General features: G+C 37.5%; 1 protein-coding gene across 1 annotated transcript in view; it reads left to right on the top strand.

The window, feature by feature from the left end:
* Positions 1-21,220, top strand: part of tex10 (testis expressed 10) — a 34,420-nt gene that overhangs the window by 329 nt on the left and 12,871 nt on the right. The window contains 7 exon segments of the mRNA NM_001142203.1: positions 525-1,237; positions 6,754-7,000; positions 10,220-10,329; positions 12,629-12,867; positions 15,648-15,786; positions 17,125-17,300; positions 20,887-21,064. Of these exon segments, the coding sequence (NP_001135675.1) occupies positions 525-1,237; positions 6,754-7,000; positions 10,220-10,329; positions 12,629-12,867; positions 15,648-15,786; positions 17,125-17,300; positions 20,887-21,064 (1,802 nt within the window).

Genomic DNA, 21,220 nt, shown 5'->3' on the forward strand with positions numbered 1-21,220 from the left:
TAGATTTAAATCAAACCCTCATATAAATATGATGAAAACCTTGCTATTTTCCATGCCTATCTAGAAAAGCAAAGATGCATTTTTCACCAAAAAATTCTCTTACTGAACTTTAGGCTACTCAGGTCCTGCGGAGTAGTTATTCTATGCTGTTTAATGCAGTAAAATGTCTTCATGCTAGCTAAGGACAAAACGAGATGACTGCATGGCAGCAGCCCACCCTTGAACTGTTCCGAATCAATAATAATTCATAAAACGTTGCATATTTGATTATCCCAAATCCCAAAATCAATCCAGATTTAGAAATAGAGTTATAGATAAGTATAGATAAATGAACTGTTGGAGGAGAAACTAGTAGGATTAAAGGCCCCCCTACTCACAAGAGATACATACATCGTATAGAATTTTATAGAAGAGTACAAAGGATGAAAACCCCCTGTTTAATGAATAGGCTGTTTTTTCCTAAATGTACTGAGTTAAGTATTCTTATACTTCCATTGTGACACATGTGTTTTTTTTAATTGCAGGATCTTCTCTCACAGATGCATCATTATAATGCTGGAGTTAAGCACAGTGCCCTTGTTGGTCTTAAAGAACTTCTTTCTACCTATCCTTCAATAATTGAATCACATATTTCAAGTATAATCAGTGAGGTTGCTGCTGTATTTACAGATAAAGACTCAGCTGTTAGAGTAGCTGCTGTTTCTCTTTTACAATATTTGGTTCCAATAATTCCTCCTGAAAAAATTGCCCCCTTTTTTCCTCTTGTAAGTGCCCATCTATCCAGTGCAATGACTCATATAATTATGGGCATTCAGCAAGACTCATTACGAATCTTGGATATTCTGTTAGAAGAGTATCCAGAATTACTTATTGACCGCAGCAATATGTTGCTACACAATTTTTTGGAGCTTATTTCCCATCAGAAGACCTCCAAGGAATTTAAGAGTGCAAATCAGAAATCTAGTTGGACGTTGGCTGTCAGTGTTGACCAAAAGATTATTTCTCAAAACTGGCGATTAAATGTGCTCATTAGGCTGAAAAAGTTTCTTCATGCATTTGCCAGACAGGCTTCAAAAAGTATCCCAGATGATGAATTTACAGAGACATCAAACAAAAGTTTGCCCAAAAGAAAATCTCAAGATCTTACTTGGATAAAGCAAACAAGTTGCAAGCAGTTTATCAACTTATATGAACATTGTGGAAGTCAGCACACCATAGATTCTTCATTTCAGTTGAGGTACTGTTTCTAATTTTTTACTTATTTAAAAATGAACAATTTTACTGCATTTGTTAAGGTCCCCATACACGGGCCGATTATAGCTGCGGTTATCGGTCCGTTAGATCGATTTGCCTGGGGCCTGGACGACCGATATCTGGCCTGAAATTGGCCAGATATCGATCGGGCGGGTTAGAAAATCCAGTCGGATCGGGGACCACATTGGCTCGTTGATGCGGTCCCCGAACCGACTGCCCCCCAGGGCCAAACGATCGGATTCGCCTACATGCCTCCTACGGTTGGCCGATATCGGGTGAAGATCCTCTCGCTTGGAGACATCGCCAAGCGAGCGGATCTGCCAGTGTATGGCTAGCTTTACACATATAACAAAAGGCAAGTATTTTTTCATGAATTTGTGTAGATCCTGGGATGACTTTTTGGTTAAACTGTATATTGTAATTCCACTTTTGTAACAAAACAATATGGTTCTAAACACCGTAATTGTGAAATTATTTCATTTTGTATAATATAGGCAAATTAATAAACATTATTTTATATGTATTACTAAACAACATCAAGTCAAAACTATATATCTTTGAAAACTACATATTCTATACAATTCAAGTTGGGTTAGCGTCATGGTATGCCAGACTAGCAAACTGAAATTGTTTGTTAAATGTTAAAGGAAAGGTGTTTGCTTTTATCCAGGGCTGGTGCTCCTGTTAGGAAAAAAACTGCACCAGCCCGGAGTAGCTATGAGCCAATGATCCTCTTCCTACTCTCTTCTATCTTTGGGATCCCGGGGCCCACGCATGATCAATAGAGTGAGAAAACAGACTTTTTTTTTTTTTTTGTTAAAGTTTGGCTCTTCACTCTGCTGCGCCTGCGCAAGCGGTGTGAAGAAACATATCCTAATATTTGACATCTGCTTATCACATATTAATATTAAAAATAGTAAATTTGTAGACCTTTTATTTTTTTGTTTGACAGCTAGGTCCCTGAAAGCAATCACGCATGTCCCTAACACTAACATAAGCGCAAAATATCACATTTATTTTAAAAGCAAAATTATGAAGAATTTCGAAATAAATTTGCCTTTTATATTAAAAAAAACTCTCTGCTATAGTAACTGTTTTTAAAAACATTGTCAGAGATATGCTCAAAATTTTCAGATTACACTACTAGCTCTAGAATCCAAAGAATATATGTTCTAATGACAAATGTTGACATCTGCTAGTCAGTGACCCCTATAAACACTACAGTTGGTTTTTTTACTTACTTATATGTTGTCCCACACAGTACTGGCAGCAGACTTAAATCCTTTTTGCTGTGTCTCCTGTCAGTCTGACATTGCTTCCTGTGGAAGAGACAGAGTTCTGCAAATCTAACAATAGTATGTTAGATTTGTGATATTATTAGTCTGTTCACCTATGCCATTGCAAGAGAGAAATTAACCAATGACCTTTCAATGTATGCATCTGGTTAGAATGCACAAGCAATCAATGTATTGGTCCATTTGGAAGTAAGGACATGATGATGTAAGCCTCTAGGAAGTTCTCAGTGTGTCAGGTTCAAAATATGCCACTCCCATCCCTTCAGAAAATGTATCAGAGAGACAGAAGAAGGACTGATTTGACAGGTATAAAAAGTAGTTTTTACATTGGCCCTTATACTTCAGTTATGGAAAATAGATTTTCTAACACATGAGAGCATTGTTGATGGTTTAATACGATTTGGACATTGAATCTGAACAACCCCTTTTAAGTTATTTGTAAATATTATTACAACTGATATAAATATGTGCTATTGCTGAACCAAACACACCTGTACATAAGGAAACTTCTTCCCAGCTGCAATATCATGCAAACAGCAACACTAATTCATGTAAAAAACAGTTTTGAAAAAAATAAATTAAAAAAACAAGGCAGCATAATGACCCCTGCTTTACATTTTGTCAGAATCATCATTTATTTGTATTGTGCCAAATTACACAGTTCTTTACTCTGATTTTTAACAAACGAAGCTCTTACAATAATTAAGCAAGGGTTGTATAATAAAATAGGTTTAGAGAGCCATGCTCACATGAGCTTACAATCAAAAGGATAAAGGTGTACAAATTGTTATGCAATAATTAAGCAGATTAATGTGCTTTCCAGATATTTGATATGGTCTGCTCTCCATGAAGTGCATGATTTCCTCCCAAAGCACCTCTTGACAAAGTCACAGTTGCTAAGGAGGCTGGGTGGCGTTTCATATGGTGGAGCTGACCCGCCTCCCTTCCTTCTCTCTGCTTGTAGCCGGTGTTGGAGCTCGTTCTTGGAACTTTACACTCATTGATTGCTGCAATTTAAAGTAATGAAGGTAACTTTCAAATATGGGCACAAGGCAGCAGTGTAGTGCTTGCAGTAGCAAGATACAAATAGCATGCAGGTGGGGGACTGTTCACCTTTAAGTTAACTTTTAGTAAGTTATAGAATGGCCAATTCTTAGCAACTTCAGTTGTTCTGCATTATTATTTTTAATAGTTTTTAAATTGTGCCGTCTTCTTCTGACTCTTTCATGGTTTTACTGACCATGGCAACCAAAAAACTGTAGCTCTATGAGGCTACAATTTTAATTGTTATAAAACTTAATACATATATATATATATTCTTTTGTGAGATTGGAGAACTTAATACTGGTGGTCAGAATCACTGTCATAGGATACAGGGAGTTATAGAAAAAAGCAGCACACCAGAAGATGTTTTGGGATTGGAGAACGTGATACTAATGTGCAGAAAGAATACAGGAAGTTACAGAAATAAACTCAGAAGCCGCTAAAAATAGAAAGCGAGTGTAAATCGCGAAATGCTCACAGAAACACTAAAGTACATTTTTTGGGGGTTTAGATGCCCTTTAAACGACAAAGAAAACATGAAATACAAGCCTGTCTATTTCTACTGTCTACTTTCAAGGTTTCTAAAGAACCTACTGCACCCCACAAGCTTGCCTTATTTTTTCCAGTCAGTGCTGTGTTCCAGCCAGCAACTTGGCAGTATTAGGTGATTTTGCCCTAATGCTAATCCCTCCCACTGGGCCCCAGGGCAGAACTTGTACAATAGATTGTATCTGTATAACTGGCCATAAATGTGACAAGGTTGCCAAACAAAAGGCTCTCTTTCTGATATACCCACCTTGAGCTGGCTGATATCGAACTTTTCTAATTGTTTGCCCCCTAGGGCCGTTGGGGATACAGGCTTTCAGTACAAGCACTGCAGCAACAAGCCAATGCAGTCATTGGTCTAATGAGTTTTATATGTGTCCAATTGATATCTACAGACAGATATCAGCCAGGTAGGACCTTTGGAGTGCCCTATACATGGGCAGATAAGCTGCTGGCTCGAACTAAAGAAGCCAAATCAACAGCTAAAATCTGCCAGTGTGTAGTTAGCGTTTATCCAGGGGTCACATGGTATACTCTTTGCGTCCTTTCAAGATCTCCACTAAGCTTTCTAGGATTAATTCATTAAAATAGCAAACAATCCGTGAGCTGACCCTTTCACGTTTTGGTCAAAGCGGAACTTGTATTGCCAGGCATTTTGCCCTGTTTAACTTTAGGGGCCTTTCCTCAGGGGGACTTTTAGTTTACCCAGGAAAACTATATATCTTTTTTTTAGGACAGCCTAAGCTTTCAAAATATGGTATTTTTGTGTAATTCCAATTCTGTAACAAGATATAGGCTTCTAAATGTCTAAAAATGAAAAAAATATTTTCCATAATACAAACACACATACCAGAAACAAAAATTATTTTACGCACGGAAATACAACTGATTTGGAAAGTTCCATGTCTTCTGAACGTGCCAATACCAAATATATATAGTTATGGAGATTTCTCACAAATATAGGTCAAAAACTCCCAGCAGTACGCTACCAAATTTCCAAAGCACTGCTTCAGAAAGCTGCAAAAATTCCACTAACAGAAGGTTTATCCCAGAAAATTGTACATTTTTGGAAAGAACAGATTCTGGGGAATCCAGAGTAGGCACAACTGTCTGTCTACTCCAAACTATCAAGTCTATGAACTATCTTATCTCCTACAGGTCATAAAGTAACCAAATAAAACACCCTAAATATGAACGCCAGGGGTCCACTGAACAATTTGATGCCCAATATGTTTAGGTTTACCTAAGTTTGTGTATACATGTGTGTACACATGTAAAAGTTGTGTGACAGTGTGTATATGAGTGTATATAAGTGCAAAAGGAAAAAACAAAAACTGCTAAATTGTGTGCTGTATGTGTGTGTAAATGCAAAAAATATCACCCTTACCTGTGCTGAAGCTTGCCTGGTCCTCCATGCTGCAATCCTAGTCCTCGGTGCTGCAAGAAGTCAGTGGGCTGGCGCTGGGGTGGAAGGAGGAAGCAGGAAGCAGGACATCGCGTCTGCTGCTTGGAGGTCGGTCCTGCGACGATTGCATCACAGGGCCAACATGACAGCCCTCCTGGCTCGTTGCCCAGGGGGCTGTCATCGCTAAAAACTCTGCAGAAGTGGCACATGCTGCCTCTGCAGAGAGAATCTTTATCTGTCAAACAACGTGCGGCGCACGTCGTTGGCAGTTAGAGGGTTAAGCTGAGGTACAACTTTCATTCTCCTAAGTGCCTCATGACAGCCACAGTAATACAGTTTGTCTAAACTAATTTATTAGGAACACTGTTCCCAGCAATGTTGAAGTTACAGTTATTTCAGACAGCTGTTGGTAAATCACACATAATATTTGTTGATGATGTACCTTACAAAAAGCCCATTACCTATCTGAAAAAAACATGCAAAACCCAATTGCTGCAGATTCCCTAGCATTAGCTCAGTCGAGGACTTTTGTAATAGACAGGAAACATGGGCAACCAAAATGCATAGTATGGAAAATATGGCAAATGTAAAAGTGATTTAAAATATAAATCATAACACTATTGGTCTCTGGCCCTTACTGGTTTGCCCAAAGATTTCTACCTTAGCGTAGAAAGGGCTTTTTCTTGGTTACGCTATTGCTTTAAAAAAAACAAACAAAACAAACTTCAACCACACCCTATGCACCCTTTTTTAACATGAGCTGAATTAACAGGGCTTGTGCTTTTTGCCTATTATTTTAATTAAAAAGTATCTATTTCTATTATTTCTGGCACTAAACAAGAATATGATGCCAGTTTTACTTTTTTTTTTTACTTCATGTTACTCATCCTAAAGAAGGTGAAAAAATGAATCCACTGTAAAACCCCTGATAATGAACTGCTCAAAGGCTTCTGCGTAGAGAAGGGGAGGGAGAGGAAAAAAAAATACAGATTTTTTTTTTTTAATTAAAACAATAGGCAAAATGCTTATTTAGCACAATCCAATTTATTGTCTTTATTGTTTTTAGGTGTATATTGTCCCTTTAAACCCAGAAAACCCTAGACATTTATAAACTACAATTTCTAAAGAATTTACAAAATGTTTACATTTTATTTACCATTCATACCTAACTGCAAATCAGTGTGAAAGTTTAAACATTTTGTTTTTAAGGTCTTTCGTGATGACCACAGCCAAGTCTGATGAATGTACTTTTTCAACCAGAAATTTGAAAGCATTTACTGAGACCATAATTCCATTATTGATTGAATGCTGGATTGAGGAATCGCCTAGTACAGTCATTGAAGATATTTCTAAACATTTTCTATGTCCATCATCACATCATCTTCTGCAACAGGTTCTAAGCATTATTTCTTTGCTTTGGAAGCTTTGTGAACTTCAGGATGGGCCCCAGAAATTGGTAAGAAATCACAAATTAACTTATTTCACAGTTTGTAAAGGTAATCTACATTTTTAGAAATTATTTTGTAAACATAGAATTCAACAAGAGCATTAAAATGATGGTGATGACGGAGTTTTACATTAATTGAAAACACAATTATTTTGTTGTGTTTCACTGGGTTGAAAACATCTATTTAAATGTGAAAAATCATTTAAACATTATTTAACCTAATAGGATTGGTTTGCCCCCAATAGTGATTAATTATATCTTAGTTGGGATCAAGTACAAGATACTGTTATATTATTATAGAGAAAAAGGAAATAATTTTTAAAAATCAGAATTACTTATTATAATGGAGTCTATGTGACATGGCCTTTCTGTAATTTAGAACTTTCTGGATAACGGGTTTCCGGATAACAGATCCCATACCTGTACTGATGTACAGTGAACATAGCCAGTTCAGCATTAATTCAGCACAGAGGTTTTGGAAAATCAAATGGAGTGAAGCTTCTGACCAAATGTGGAGGCTGACCTTTTATTCCACAGTTCCAAGAATAACCAAAACCTAGTGTAACCCCATAGTGTGATTTAAAAATAAAAAGTACACCATAAAAATCGCAACAGAATCCCTTTAGCTAATGTTGTAATATCTGCATGATTTAGCTGATGATTTTGCAGTCATGTTAAAAACAGTGTTCCAGTCCGGATTAGTTCTGTTAATCCAACCCAAGACATGCAAGCATACCTTGTATAAATCAGAACATTCAGAATTTAAACAACTCCAAGCAATACCTACTCTGTCACCACAAGATCTATCTATACAGCACAAGTAGAGAGCAAGGCCAACATCGACCACAAAATCCTAACCTCGAAGCTACCCCTGCAGTTCCATGAGCCCTTCCCTAACCGTGGCACATGAGATGGATGAATAAGTCTACAGACTGATGCTGACACAAAAGATTTTGGTGAGAAATCTTGAACGTGAGGGGGGTGAAGCTGGGCCAGAGATTGCAAAGATGTTTCTGCAGGAAATGCTTCCTACCTTAAGATTAAGTGTGCAGCCACTACAGTGTCTAAAACAGAGAAAGATTTTTAGGAGTACAACCATTTGCTTACCAACAGCCAGGATACAGTGACTGAACCTCAAACAATCCCTGTGCGAGAAGGACTTTACCAAAGCAGAACTTTGTATGCTGGGGTATGTGGTAGCAGCCCTAGACACGCTTTCATTCACACCGTCCACGGGTGCCAACTGCAAAATCATTTTCTCAGCCATTGGAACAAAAGTCACACATCTTCAGAATCTTTCTATGGGCAGACAGTGTGGATTACCACCATGGGCAGTCATAACTACAGATTCCAGCCTGAGACACTGGGAAGCAGTGCTTACACCTCTCACGTGCCAGGGCACATGGTCCAAGGAAGAGGCAACCTTTCCAATCAACATCCTCAAACCTTGAACTATCAGGGATACATTTACATCTGGTCACAACAACTGAACACAGGATACGGTCGAACAATGCTACAGCTGAAGCCTATGGAAACAAACAAGGGGCACCTGCTGCAATTTGCTTACGACAGAAGTTTTCCTAATACTGCAGAATAACATGTGCCTACCATATTGGTGGTATTCATACCGAGGATACTGAATTGGGTGGCAGACTATTTGAGCCGACAGACAACCAATCAAGTCGAGTATGCTCTACATGCAGAGGTGTTTAATCATATTGTTCTTGGTCACTAACATATCAATGTCCAGTCGTCCTTGTCTTGCCTTAATTTCAAAGTTCCAATATACTTTGCTTGGTCTGTGCCTCATCTAATAGATGCGTTAGGCATTCCTTTGAAAGTTTAACATTGTTTGTCTTTCTACCACTAGCCATTCTACCACGCATTATTTGGGAAAATTAAACATAATTTGGCTGTTGCTATCCTAATAGCACTAAAAGGGCCCAGGAGGGCACTTAAGGGCCAGGCCTCAGCTCTGACAGTTCTACTCTAGCATCAGTGTGCCAAGGAAATGAAGATATAAGACACTTTTTCCAAGGAGTAGAAAGGGTTAGGCCACTGTATAGGAACACTACACCACCTTGTAACGTCAACATAGTGCTCTCAGTTCTGCAAGAGCCAACCTTTGAGTCTATGTCCTCTTGTGAGGCCAGATTCCTCCATGATTATTAATCATGACCTGTCATCCATTTCCCAGCCCAGTTACCACAGCAACCTCTCCATATCTGAATGGAAAGCAATAAAAGATATTTTCTCTCATCCAAGTATTGTAATCTACCCTGTTGATAAAGGGGGCATTGTGGTGGTTACACTTAAAATTTTACCAGGCTTCCCTGAACATTGTTTACTTGTAACAGTGGACATAAATAGCCTATGTATGGTCATTCCACACCATGCAGGTGTAGATGCGATCCAATGTAAGCTTAACGGCTTAGGAATTTGATTCTATGTCCATTGAATTCATGCAAACCTATTTATGTACCAGTATGAATATCATTACCTCACAAACAAGAATGGGTTCTATAAGCGGCACATTGATGATCTAATACTGATATGGACAGGTAGTGCTGATGCACTGATCATGTGGTTTCATGAACTTGATTCTATAGATTCCTCTGTCAATCTCAAATGTTCATTTGCTTTTTTTTTTTTTAGACTTTAGAACAAAGAGCTCTTAGAGACTACCCTGTTTAGATTAGAGACTGATGAAAACACTTTACTACATGCATAGCGTTGCCATCAAACAGTACAAAGTGTCCCTTACTTGGTTTCTCTGGGTCATACACAACAACTTATACCCAGCTCCTAAAGATCTCCAATTACGTGAGCTATGTGACGGATTGAACATAGATACCACTGTAAGAAACGGAAACAATATCCTGATACACTTAAAAACACTATGCAAAAGGACATCCTTGGTTAGAGAATCTTCCAGGACTGAGGCTAATTTTAAATGCGGAATTTCGAATGAAACAAGGTGTATTGGACCAGCGTTTTGGTTCCTTACTGGAACCTTCGTCAGGGTAACCAGAGCTGAGCACAAACACACACTTAAATACCCAGGTTGGCGCCAAATACTGTTGCTAGGCAACCAAACACCCCCATATTTTGTGTATATATACTATGTGCAAAGTATGAGATGAAAATTAGCAATTGGCAAAATGCTAAATTTATTGATGTGAAATTGAAATTAATAAAACTTTTTAAAAATTTTCTTTCATTGCCTAGGATGGTTGGCTTCGTAGAACTTATCTTGCAGATTTTAAACATCATTTTATGAGACAGTTTCCATACTCTGTGCATGAAAATGCCAAACAGAAGAAAAATAAAAAAAAAAGGTAAATTTCATTTGTATAATGCTAATGCTTTTTGTTGTATTGGACAGAGATCTTGTTATCTGTTAATAGTTTATACTATAAAAACCTGCTTCCAGGACCTGATTTTTGTTAGGCATTGTCCCACTCACCCCTCTTCCCCCCCCCCCCCCCCAAAATGGCAGTGGGTAAGCCTCCCGAAATTCATAGCTTGCCTCTCTACTGAGCAGTTCCATAGGGAAGGCAGGCAGCAGCCTAACTGCCAGTGTTTCTGGTCTGAAAGAGGACTTTTACTGAAGAAAAGTCATTGTTGTCATTAATTCTTCTTTCAAGGCTGGATTATAGAAAACTGAAAAATCAATGTCATGCAGTCTGTCTGTATGTATATGGACACATAATAGCCATTACATTAAATTAGAATTGTACATATCACATACTTTGGTATATCTATGCATATTTGACATCAAACTGTTTAGTAGACCTCTGGTGTTCATATTTTGAGTGATGTGCAATTTTGGAATTGTCTAAATGTGTACTTCCAAAAATATATGTTTTTCAGGGGTCACCCTACTTTTTTGCAGCTTTTACCCCATATGAAACTGCTGTGTGTTAATGAATTAGGTTAAGGTAAGCCAAGACATTAGTATGCACAAAGTGTATTTTAGGGTCAAGTGCCATGTGCTTTGATAAAGCTATGTACAGTGGACATAAGACTGTTCAGTGGACCCCGGTGTTCAAATTTAGGGTGTTTATCTTGGTACCTAATGCTATGTGGGAAATAACAACATGCTGCAAAGTTGAAGCTTGGAGGTGATTTTTGGAAATGTCATCAAAATTACCAACTTTAGGAAAGCTTTGCAGCTTGGTACTTTGGAGAAGAAAGACTTTTGTGTACCCATTTTGAATTCGGGGGAATGTATACTTTCCAAAAATATATTGTTTTCTGGAGTAAAGGTACTTTTTTGTAGATTTATCCCACATAAAATAATGTAAATGTGTTGATTTTGCAGGATCTGAAATGACAGAAATGAGTTATTATATTGTGGTATCTACATTTTAGGGCCCCTATATTCCACATACATATTGGGCATTAAAGGAACAGTAACACCAAAAAATGAAAGTGTATAAAAGTAACTAAAATATAATGTGCTGCTGCCCTGCACTGGTAAAAGTTGTGTGTTTACTTCAGAAAGTCTACTATCATTTATATAAATAAGCTGCTATGTAGCCATGGAGGCAGCCATTCAAAGGAGAAAAGGCACAGGCACATAGCAGATAACAGATAAAACACTATTGTATTCTACAGAACTTCTGTTATCTGCTATGTAACCTGTGCCTTTTCTCCTTTTTTCCAGCTTGAATGGCTGCCCCCATGCCTACACAGCAGCGTATTATATAAATTATAGTAGTGTTACTGTAGCAAGCACACCAGTTTTACCAGTGCAGGGCAACAGTGCATTATATTTTTATTACTTTAAAGCTCTTTCATTTTTTGGTGTTACTGTTCCTTTAAACTGTTCAGTGGATCACTGGCGTTCATATTTAGAGTGTTTTGCCTGGTTACCTTAAGACCTGTAGGAGATAAGATTCTGTAGACAGGAAGCTTTGAAGTGATTTTTTTTTTAAATTTCACAAATTTTGATAAAAACCAGTAACTTTAGGAAAGGGTTGCAACTTGGTAGTTTGGAGTAGACAGACCTTTACCGATTCTGGATTCCTCAGAATCTGTTCTTTCCAACAATGTATAATTTTCTGTTATAAACCTTCTGTTAGTGGAATTTTTTGCCTTGAAATCTAAAGTATGCAGCATTCTGGAGCAGTGTTTGCAAATTTGGTAGTGTACTGGTGGGAGTTATTGACCTATACAAGTGAGAAATCTCCATAAAGCTATATATTTGGTACTGGTGCATTCACATGGGACTTTCCAAATCAGTTTTTGTGCATAAAATAATTTTTGGTTCTGGTATGTGTGTTTATACTTTGGAAAATATTTTCGTTTTTTCATTTTTTAGAAATTTAGAAGCCTTATGTTACTGAAGTGGAATTACACAAAAATTCTAGCATATTGTGAAAGCTTAGGTTGTCCTGAAAAAAACAGGTAAACTAAAAGTCCCCCCAAGGAAAGTTCTGCTTTGACCAAATTGGCTGGCATTGAAAAGGTTTAAAGACAAAACAAAGCAATAAAAAAAGATTACTTAACCACAGAAAATAAAAGCCTCTCTTCCTCTAGGTTGAATGAGCAATTGATATCAAAAGATTTATTAAAATGTATACGTTTTAATATTGAGTGTGCAAACTTTTTTTTTTTTTCTTTTGCTTTCAGTAACAGGGATAGTATATATCTTCAAAATGGTCTGGATCATCTTTTATTAAACTTAACCTTGTGTGACATCATGATCCCCCTGGCAAGTTCTCCTACTCTTCCAGAGGATTCAGAATGGTTAGCAGTGATTCGAATGTTTGTTTCTGAGAAACTGAACCAAGGGTACCAGCTAAATTGTAAGCAACTCAAAAGGCTACTGGATGTAACAAATAAACTTCTGAATATTCAGAGAAACAGAGGTATGTAAAATTTAGTGCATTATAATCCAAATATTTTTAAGAATACTGTACCACAAATTCTTCCCAATTAATAATCTTTTACTTCACAAGCTTGGGTAGTTCACCTTTTCCCCCCGAAGTAACTTTATTTGTATTCAAATAAACACAATAAATAAAATACATGGGTGTCACTGGTTGTACGTCAGTGTATCAAGAATAATTTTATTAACATTCAGTGCACATCATTGTTATATGGTGTGGCCAAATGTGGTGTTGTCCCAGACCTGATTTCCACTAGGGGCTCCGCACTTTGTCAAAATTACTCGATGTCCCTTTGGTTTCATTGGTAAACTTTTTTGTAAAAGAATTACATTGTTTACCAGTTTGTCTTGATAAAGGGATCTCTGCACTATGAACTATATGCTTATGTATATTGCCTTCATGAATATACAGCTCTCTGTACTATATGTTGTGCCTTTGTATATTAGCAGATATGGGGACATATCCTCTACAATATACAGCCCATGCTCTATGTGCTTTATATCAGTTTAAATCAGTGGTTTCGGTTCTAATCAGAGATCTCATCAGATGTGACTATATAACTATATATAGTGCCGGGGCAATGAACCAGTCAGTGCCATGTAATATATACTCTTATATACTCTTTTGCTCATGGTCCAATTATTTTGCCAATTGTTAGTCTGACTGTGCTAGAAGTGGCTAAATCAAGTTCAGACATGCTAACTACATGCTCAGGTATGTGATGTTACATTGTTTTCTGAATGGACCACTCATTTATGTTTATGTATACTGCAGCCTGTGGTAAGGCCCCTACTTTTTTTCGCTTGAATGACACCCTCTGGATACGTGCTTAGGGCGCGGATTGGCCATGCATATTTCTCTTCTAACTACTACACAGTTGCACAATACACCAACTGGTCATGGCACAGATCTGGACAGCTGTTATATATTCTTTTTCTTTTATTTGCTTTTCTTATCTCTGTTAGTGTGTAATTTTGTTTTATCTATTAGGGGTTAGCTGATTGATGTTTTACCATATATTTGGTATACTTCCATTGGTATAATTACACTTAGGGGCCCATTTTGAGATATATTCTTATTCTAAATTATAGAACATTTAGCTATGTACGCCAAAATTTCGTTAAAATTCCACAAGTTTTTCATGATTTTCAGTAAATTTGCACAGAAAAATTGTATTTAGCGCAAAGAATACGAACATTTTGGAATTTGTTAATGCTTTGGTTACACTTTCATCGGGACTATATTTTCGCCAGGTTTGATCTGTCGAGTGCCATTGAGTCCTATGGAAAGCTCCCAAAGCCAGCAATGGAAGGCTTCAAAGCCAGAACTGTTTTCATGGCGTTTACGAACTTTTTGGGCCAAAAATTTTGTGAAAGCAATTGCCATATTTTCGTAGGAACAATAAAAGCATTGTTGAAACATTTTAGAACTACAGAAATAATCGTGGCTACTTCGAATTTATACCATCTCTTGTTTCAAGGCCAGAAGAAAAGCATTTTAGTAAATATGCCCCTTACACTCCTGGTTGACTTATATAAGGTGGGTCATTGAAACAGATTGCTCTACACTTAAATTTAGTCTGCACCTGTGACATCATAAGGGGGCAGATCACCTTGCCTACTTAAGCTAGTTATCGTAGGACCAAACTTGAAACAATTGTTTAAAAGTATGATTTGTCCATCACGAAAATGACCATTTCATGCAATATTGTTTAGTTGAAGCTGGGAACACTACTTGCTTGGTCCTGTAAACAATTGGACAATGGGCATTCAGAAATCCTGTACTGGCCTGGCTTGATTCCTTACCAACGACCACCCATTGAACCTCTCAACTCAATGGACCTCAAACACCTGACCTTAAAAATGGTCTTTTTGATGGCTGTACCTTCGTCCAGAAGAGTTTTAGAATTTGCCTTCCTGTAAATCACTGTGGCTTAATATTCATCATGATAAAGCAGTACTTCACACTAGTCCTATCTTCCTTCCCAAGATCTTAATCAGGAGTGGACCTGTCCTATGTGCAACTACTTCTAACTACCAGAACCAGGATATCCTTACGCTGGACCCAGTCAGAGCTCTAAAGACTTACATTCACAGAACTCAACCTATTTTTATCCTCTTTGGGGGAAAGAGAGTGTGGTTGCCCATTACTAAGCATTACACTGCTAGATATATTGTAACTGCCTTTTTTAGAAGTTTACACCAGTGCCCTTAAAAGCTCAATCTACCAGGAAAGTTAATACTTCTTCGGCCTTTTACCACAATGTTTTCCGGGAAGCTCTTTGCCAGGCATTCACCTGGTCATCTACATAGTTTAATGTGTTCATTTCAGCTTCTTCCGATGTTGGCAGGAAGGTGATACGGGCAGCAGTAGCACATCTCTAAACGGATTAAAGTAGGAAAGTCGCAGTATGGTAGACTGGTTAGTAGGAGGGGTTGCATGTGAAATCCATATTGAAAAATTATAGCATTAGCTAATGCAATAAATATGTACAGGTGTGACAATAGGATCACAAGGTTGTTTTTGCTGTGTGAGCAATTAAATGCTGCATCCTTAAACCGCCACCATGTCTTTGCCTCAATTGTAACTCGAAAAAGTAAGCACAGAGAGGATCACATGATTTGATGCAGAGTTTCTTGCAAATTTGTCTAATGACCTTCCTGGTTTAAGCTATGCTTCCCAGTGAAATCCCACCACTTGATAAAGTCTCTAATGTTGCCTTGTGTTAAGAAATAATACTTTATTTTTTTTTTTTATAGTGGCCACAGAGAAGTTGATTCATTCGGTTTATGTATTGTACCAGCAGAGAGAGCTGCAACTGTCAGTGCGTTCCATGCTTCTAAAATTCTTAAAAAAAGTATATCTTAAAGAAGAGGAGGTTTGTCACAAGCTTGGAAGGTGAGATTTTGAAATGAATTGATTTTTTACCCTGTTGTAAATAACAAACATACATTGGGTCAGTGAAGACCCTGTTGTAAATAACAAACATACATTCGGTCAATGAAGAGGTGGCGACTAACCTTTTTTTTAAATGTATTTCTACCAGTGACAATTAAACTGCTGGTTGAAAAATCTGTGTGTTGCTTCAGCTTTCCAAAGTCGCCTGAAGTTGCTGCACTACTGCCAATTTATATTGTCGCCAATAGAAAAGCATTCAGTGGAGATTAGTCACTACTGGTAGGGGAGATTAATCACAGGGCAAATAATCTTATTTGTCACTGGCCACAGGAGAAGGAAAACTGCTGATACAGTTTATTCCCAATATATTAGCCACAATATTGCAAGCTGTAATCCTATATTTATTTTGTAACATACCATACCATACAGCCATAGACCTCATTTCTTATTTGTTTGAGATAGCAAATACCATATTAGCTTGTTCTACATAATTTCTGTGCTTTTCTCCCCCTCGCTCCTAGCTCTCTGCATGAATTACAGCAGGGAGGAGGGGAGGCAAGAGAAAGAAAGCGGATGCTGCACTGGCTCTTGTCCAGGCTGGGTGTTTGATCTGAGAGAATGAAATGCCAAAGCCGAGGGAGTCCTTGTAGATAATAAACTTAACTGTAGCAAGCAATGCCAGTCAGCAGCTGCAATGGCAAACAATTTATTAAAAAAAGGCATCGATTAGCAGGAGGAGAGGGTTATTCTCCCACTTTACATTGTATGTATGTATATATGTATGTATGTATAACTTTATTTATAAAGCGCTACTTATGTACGCAGCGCTGTACAGTAGAATACATTAAACAGGGGTGTTAAAATAAATAAATACAAAGTATTACAATAAGCACAAATAAATACAAGATACAGTTGCAATAAGTTAAGAGTCAAAGACACAAGAGGATGGAGGTCCCTGCCCCGTAGAGCTTACAATCTATATGATATATATCATATATCTACATTGTACAGGTATAGGACCCGATATCCAGAATGCTCAGGACCAAGGGTATTCTGGATAAGGGGTCTTTCTGTAATTTGGATCTCCATACCTAAAGTCTACTAAAAATCAATAAAACATTAATTAAACCCAATAGGATTGTTTTGCATCCAGTAAGGATTAAAATAAAAATATAAATATATAAATATATCTTAGTTGGGATCAATTACAAGGTACTGTTTTACTACTACAGAGAAAAAGGAAATCAGTTTTAAAATTCTGAATTATTTGGTTAAAATGGAGTCTATGGGTGATGGCCTTTCCGTAATTCAGATTTTTTTTTTTCTCTTTCAAAACAGAAGCCGAAGTAATATTTTGTCTCGATGGATCTCTGGCTTGCCTCAGCAACTTGCTAACCTTGGCTCAAGAAGTCCACAACTTTCTGCCATTATTATTGATACAATATACACTGCTGCTACTCGTTCACACATTGAATTACTTCAGAGCCTTCAAACCACAGCATGCCAAATCTATGGTAAAATATCTAGTAACCAAGAGCATGCCATTTATAGTTGACTGCTTTATTTAAAGTCAGAATGTTTAATTAGAATTTAGTTTTGGATGTTCTGTTTGTTCTGTATATAACTATTTTTTATTTATTATGCTTTATGTAGCACTGACACATTTACACAGGCACAGAGATTCTTCATCACATCTCGAGATAACACACATACACATGGGAAGCACATAAAAACTATTTTTTCTGAATTGTTTTTGTATGTGTGTAGTATTTGTGTGAGCATGTCTGAACTATGTGGCATTTCAAGGGTTGTGATCAGTTTGGTGTTTTTTGTGTTTATGTGTATGTGTATGGTGCATGCATTGTTGTGTGCTTGTGGGGTTGTACTGTGTAATAATGCTAATAGTGGAGGGAACAATGTTCCGTCTAATTCCTTCACGGCTTTGTGTACAGAAAAATTCTTAAGTGCGCACATATGTTGTGTGCTCTGGCCTCAAAATTTGCAAACAGCTTAGAGGAAACATTGAAAAAATTGAGGCAAAGGCTAAAGGTGGCCATACACGGGCCGATTCTAGCGGATCTGAAGGTGTATCGCCACCTTAACTCTAAAAACTTTAAGTACATTATTGGTACAAAGATGCAGGCTGAGAGTGTTGCTCTATTAAATAAAGGAAGTAATGGGGTTATAAGGGATACAGAATTGCTAGCACACTGTTTTTCACACTGATCCACCTTGATCCACCTGTTTAGTTCCCTCAGGAAGTATTTTTGTGTATTAGTAAACTTACATTTCATTGAGGCTCTTGACAGGGTACCCCCTGTCACTTTCATGTGCTAGGAAACAGGCTGCTTTTGCCTTTATTAGGGATTTGCAAATAGTGTTCAGCTCGGTCTAAAGCTGGCCACAAACTGAAACATATGCTCATTTGGAAAAGGATGGGATGCTGGCCATCATGGCAAGGACAGCACAATGAGCCGGTGAGCTCCTTGACCCAGAGGGATTTTTAAACCTGCCTGATCAAAATCTGGAAAAATTTTGCCCAGATATCATTCGGGTAGGCCCATCAGAGAGCCCCATGACTCGGGCCATCTGCAGCTTTTATCAACCTGTGCCTTGTCTACTTTACAAGGGAATCATATAACCCCCTTGCATATTCAGTAAAGTGTGACTGAAGTTTATCAAAACACAAGTTACATGGCTGTGGCACCCCGGCAAGTAAAGAACATATTTAGTGCCATGTGAAATTTAAAAATTAAATACTGTATAAAAAATCTGTACGTGCTTTTTTTAAAAAAAAAAAAAATAAAAAATAGATTTCAATGCAGGATTCTGCTGGAGAAGCTCTATTAACTGATGTGTTTTGACAGTATTCATTTAAATTGATGAAAGAGAATTTCCCTGATAAATTCATGTTGGATCCATAGGGAAGCCGCTAGTGGCCAATTACCATCCCCACAGCAATCACAAGATCTAATTGCATGGTCTGCGCAAATCTAAGATTAAAATGCAGTTATTTTTATAAGGTGTGGGAGGCCTAGATCTAGTTCTAGAAAGAACAGAAGTGGAAACAATATAGCAAGGTTATTGCCCAAAATGGACCTACATTATTCTGTGTTTAATGCAATATGGGGTGAATGCCATTCTATTGTCTTACATAGTAACATAGTAAGTTGGGTTAAAAAAGACATACGTCCATCACGTTCAACCATAATGCCTATATATAACCTGCCTAACTACTAGTTGATCCAGAGGAAGGCAAAAAAACCCCCATCTGAAGCCTCTCTAATTTGCCACAGAGGGGAAAAAAATCCTTCCTGACTCCAAGATGGCAATCGGACCAGTCCCTGGATCAACTTGTACTGAGAGCTATCTCCCATAACCCTGTATTCCCTCACTTGTACTGAGAGCTATCTCCCATAACCCTGTATTCCCTCACTTGTACTGAGAGCTATCTGCCATAACCCTGTATTCCCTCACTTGCTAAGAATCCATCCAGCCCCTTCTTAAAGCTATATAATGTATCAGCCAGTACAAGTGGTTCGGGGAGGGAATTCCACAACTTCACAGCTCTCACAGTAAAAAATCCTTTCTGAATATTTAAATGGAACCTCCCTTCTTCTAAACAGAGTGGGTGCCCTCGTGTCTGTTGGAAGGACCTACTGGTAAATAAAACATTAGAAAGTTTCATGTTCTTGACATTTTTGAGTGGCATGACTAAACTGAAAGTTGGTGATGGTCACTGTGCTAACTAGAAGAGCATATTATAGCTTTCTTACAAAAAGATAGAAATCTTTACCAGAGGTATGGACAAGCAAACTTTATCTAAATATTTGACTAGATCAGATGCCCCCTTCACTTCATTCAATTTAAATAGATATATTCTTTGATTTATGTAATATGTCATGCTGAGGTACACAGTGTGCTGTTTACATTACCTGTCCTCTGAACAACACTGCTTACATGTACGTATAACAATAAGCTGAACTTGATGTATTGTGGTTGATTTTCAATCTTTGCAACTGATGTAATTGGTGCCATTTAGAAAATGTGATCAAAATGCCTTCAATTAAACTTTTCCACTTAATTAAATATTTCTTAACATTTTTGGACATTTGATAATGACAATAATACAACCTAAATGGCAGTATATTTTGAGAAATAGTAGGTATTATTATACATATTTATAAAGCACAAACACATTTTGCAGGGCTGTACAATAGATGGGTATAAACACTGCAAAGGTTACATATAAAAAACAGGTAACCAATATAAGAAGTAAAGCTGGCCCTACCCAAAGAGCTTACAGTCTAGTCTTCAGTCATGTTCCAGTATTAATATTATTAAAAACATTTATAAAGCACCAAATTTGCCCTGTACAGTAGATTGGTATAAACTTCAAGAATGCAGATCACATACAAATATTGACTAATACAACAAAAATTATGGGTACTGCTCAACAGAGCTTGCATTACAAAAAATAATACATAACAATTATGTTTCTATACTTTTTCATATGTTTTTTTAGGCACACGCAGTTCTCTTCTGGCATGTTCCTGTCTATCACTGTGTGTACAGGGTGGATTTTTGGCTAAACCTGTTTGTTTGAACTTTCAGGCTGAAATTGGCCCCATCTTGCAGCTCTGTTGTCCTGAGTTCAATCCCAACCAGGGCACTATCTCCCTGTTTTCGCGTGTTTCCTCTATATAAATAACAGGAAATAACTTTAAAAAAATGTAAGCAGTGATAGGTAGATTGCATTCCTGTCACTACATATATTTAATTAAGGCAGAAGAGCCTACTGAGCTGTTTGATATTAGCCAAAAAGCCTGGCAGAGTTTTGATGACCAAATAAACGATGGTATGTGGCTTGCATGCATTTTAGGCTCTTAGCATAGCGAGTAGTGGAAAAACAGGGGGTGCAGCCCCCCATAGGGTCCGCCAAAGACACCACACTAAAATGGCAGCGTTATAGTGTTTATTTTACCAATTGAGCACCGTGTAGGTGAAACACCCCTTGTGCCATAGGCCAGTGTTCCAAATCCCTTTTGCCTCTTTACCTGTGCAAACTAAATTCTTTTTTTTTTTTTTTTTTCTTATTAGATCCTAAGGAAGGACCTGTTGTACTGCTTCCGCCAGAGTCGCAACAACAATTGGTGCAGCTTTTATATTTCTTGCCTTATATGTCATCTGATTTACTTATTCGGTTAAGTAAGTGTTGCATCACAGAAAGACTTTCACCCAATCTTGGTTCCATGCTCATTGGAGTATTGCATGCAAGGTGAGCCCATGGCTAAATCCAAACATAGACAAATGTTTATGCTATTAATATTCAAAACGGTTTTTAGATGTAGAGTTTAAGTGACATATTTTAGTTGGTTTAGCTTCATATTTACAAGGAGAATTGTAAATATGTGAAGACCCTGGCCACCTCACA

The sequence above is a fragment of the Xenopus tropicalis genome, chromosome 6 (genome assembly GCF_000004195.4).
Source record: "Xenopus tropicalis strain Nigerian chromosome 6, UCB_Xtro_10.0, whole genome shotgun sequence".
NCBI classification, from domain to species: domain Eukaryota; kingdom Metazoa; phylum Chordata; class Amphibia; order Anura; family Pipidae; genus Xenopus; species Xenopus tropicalis.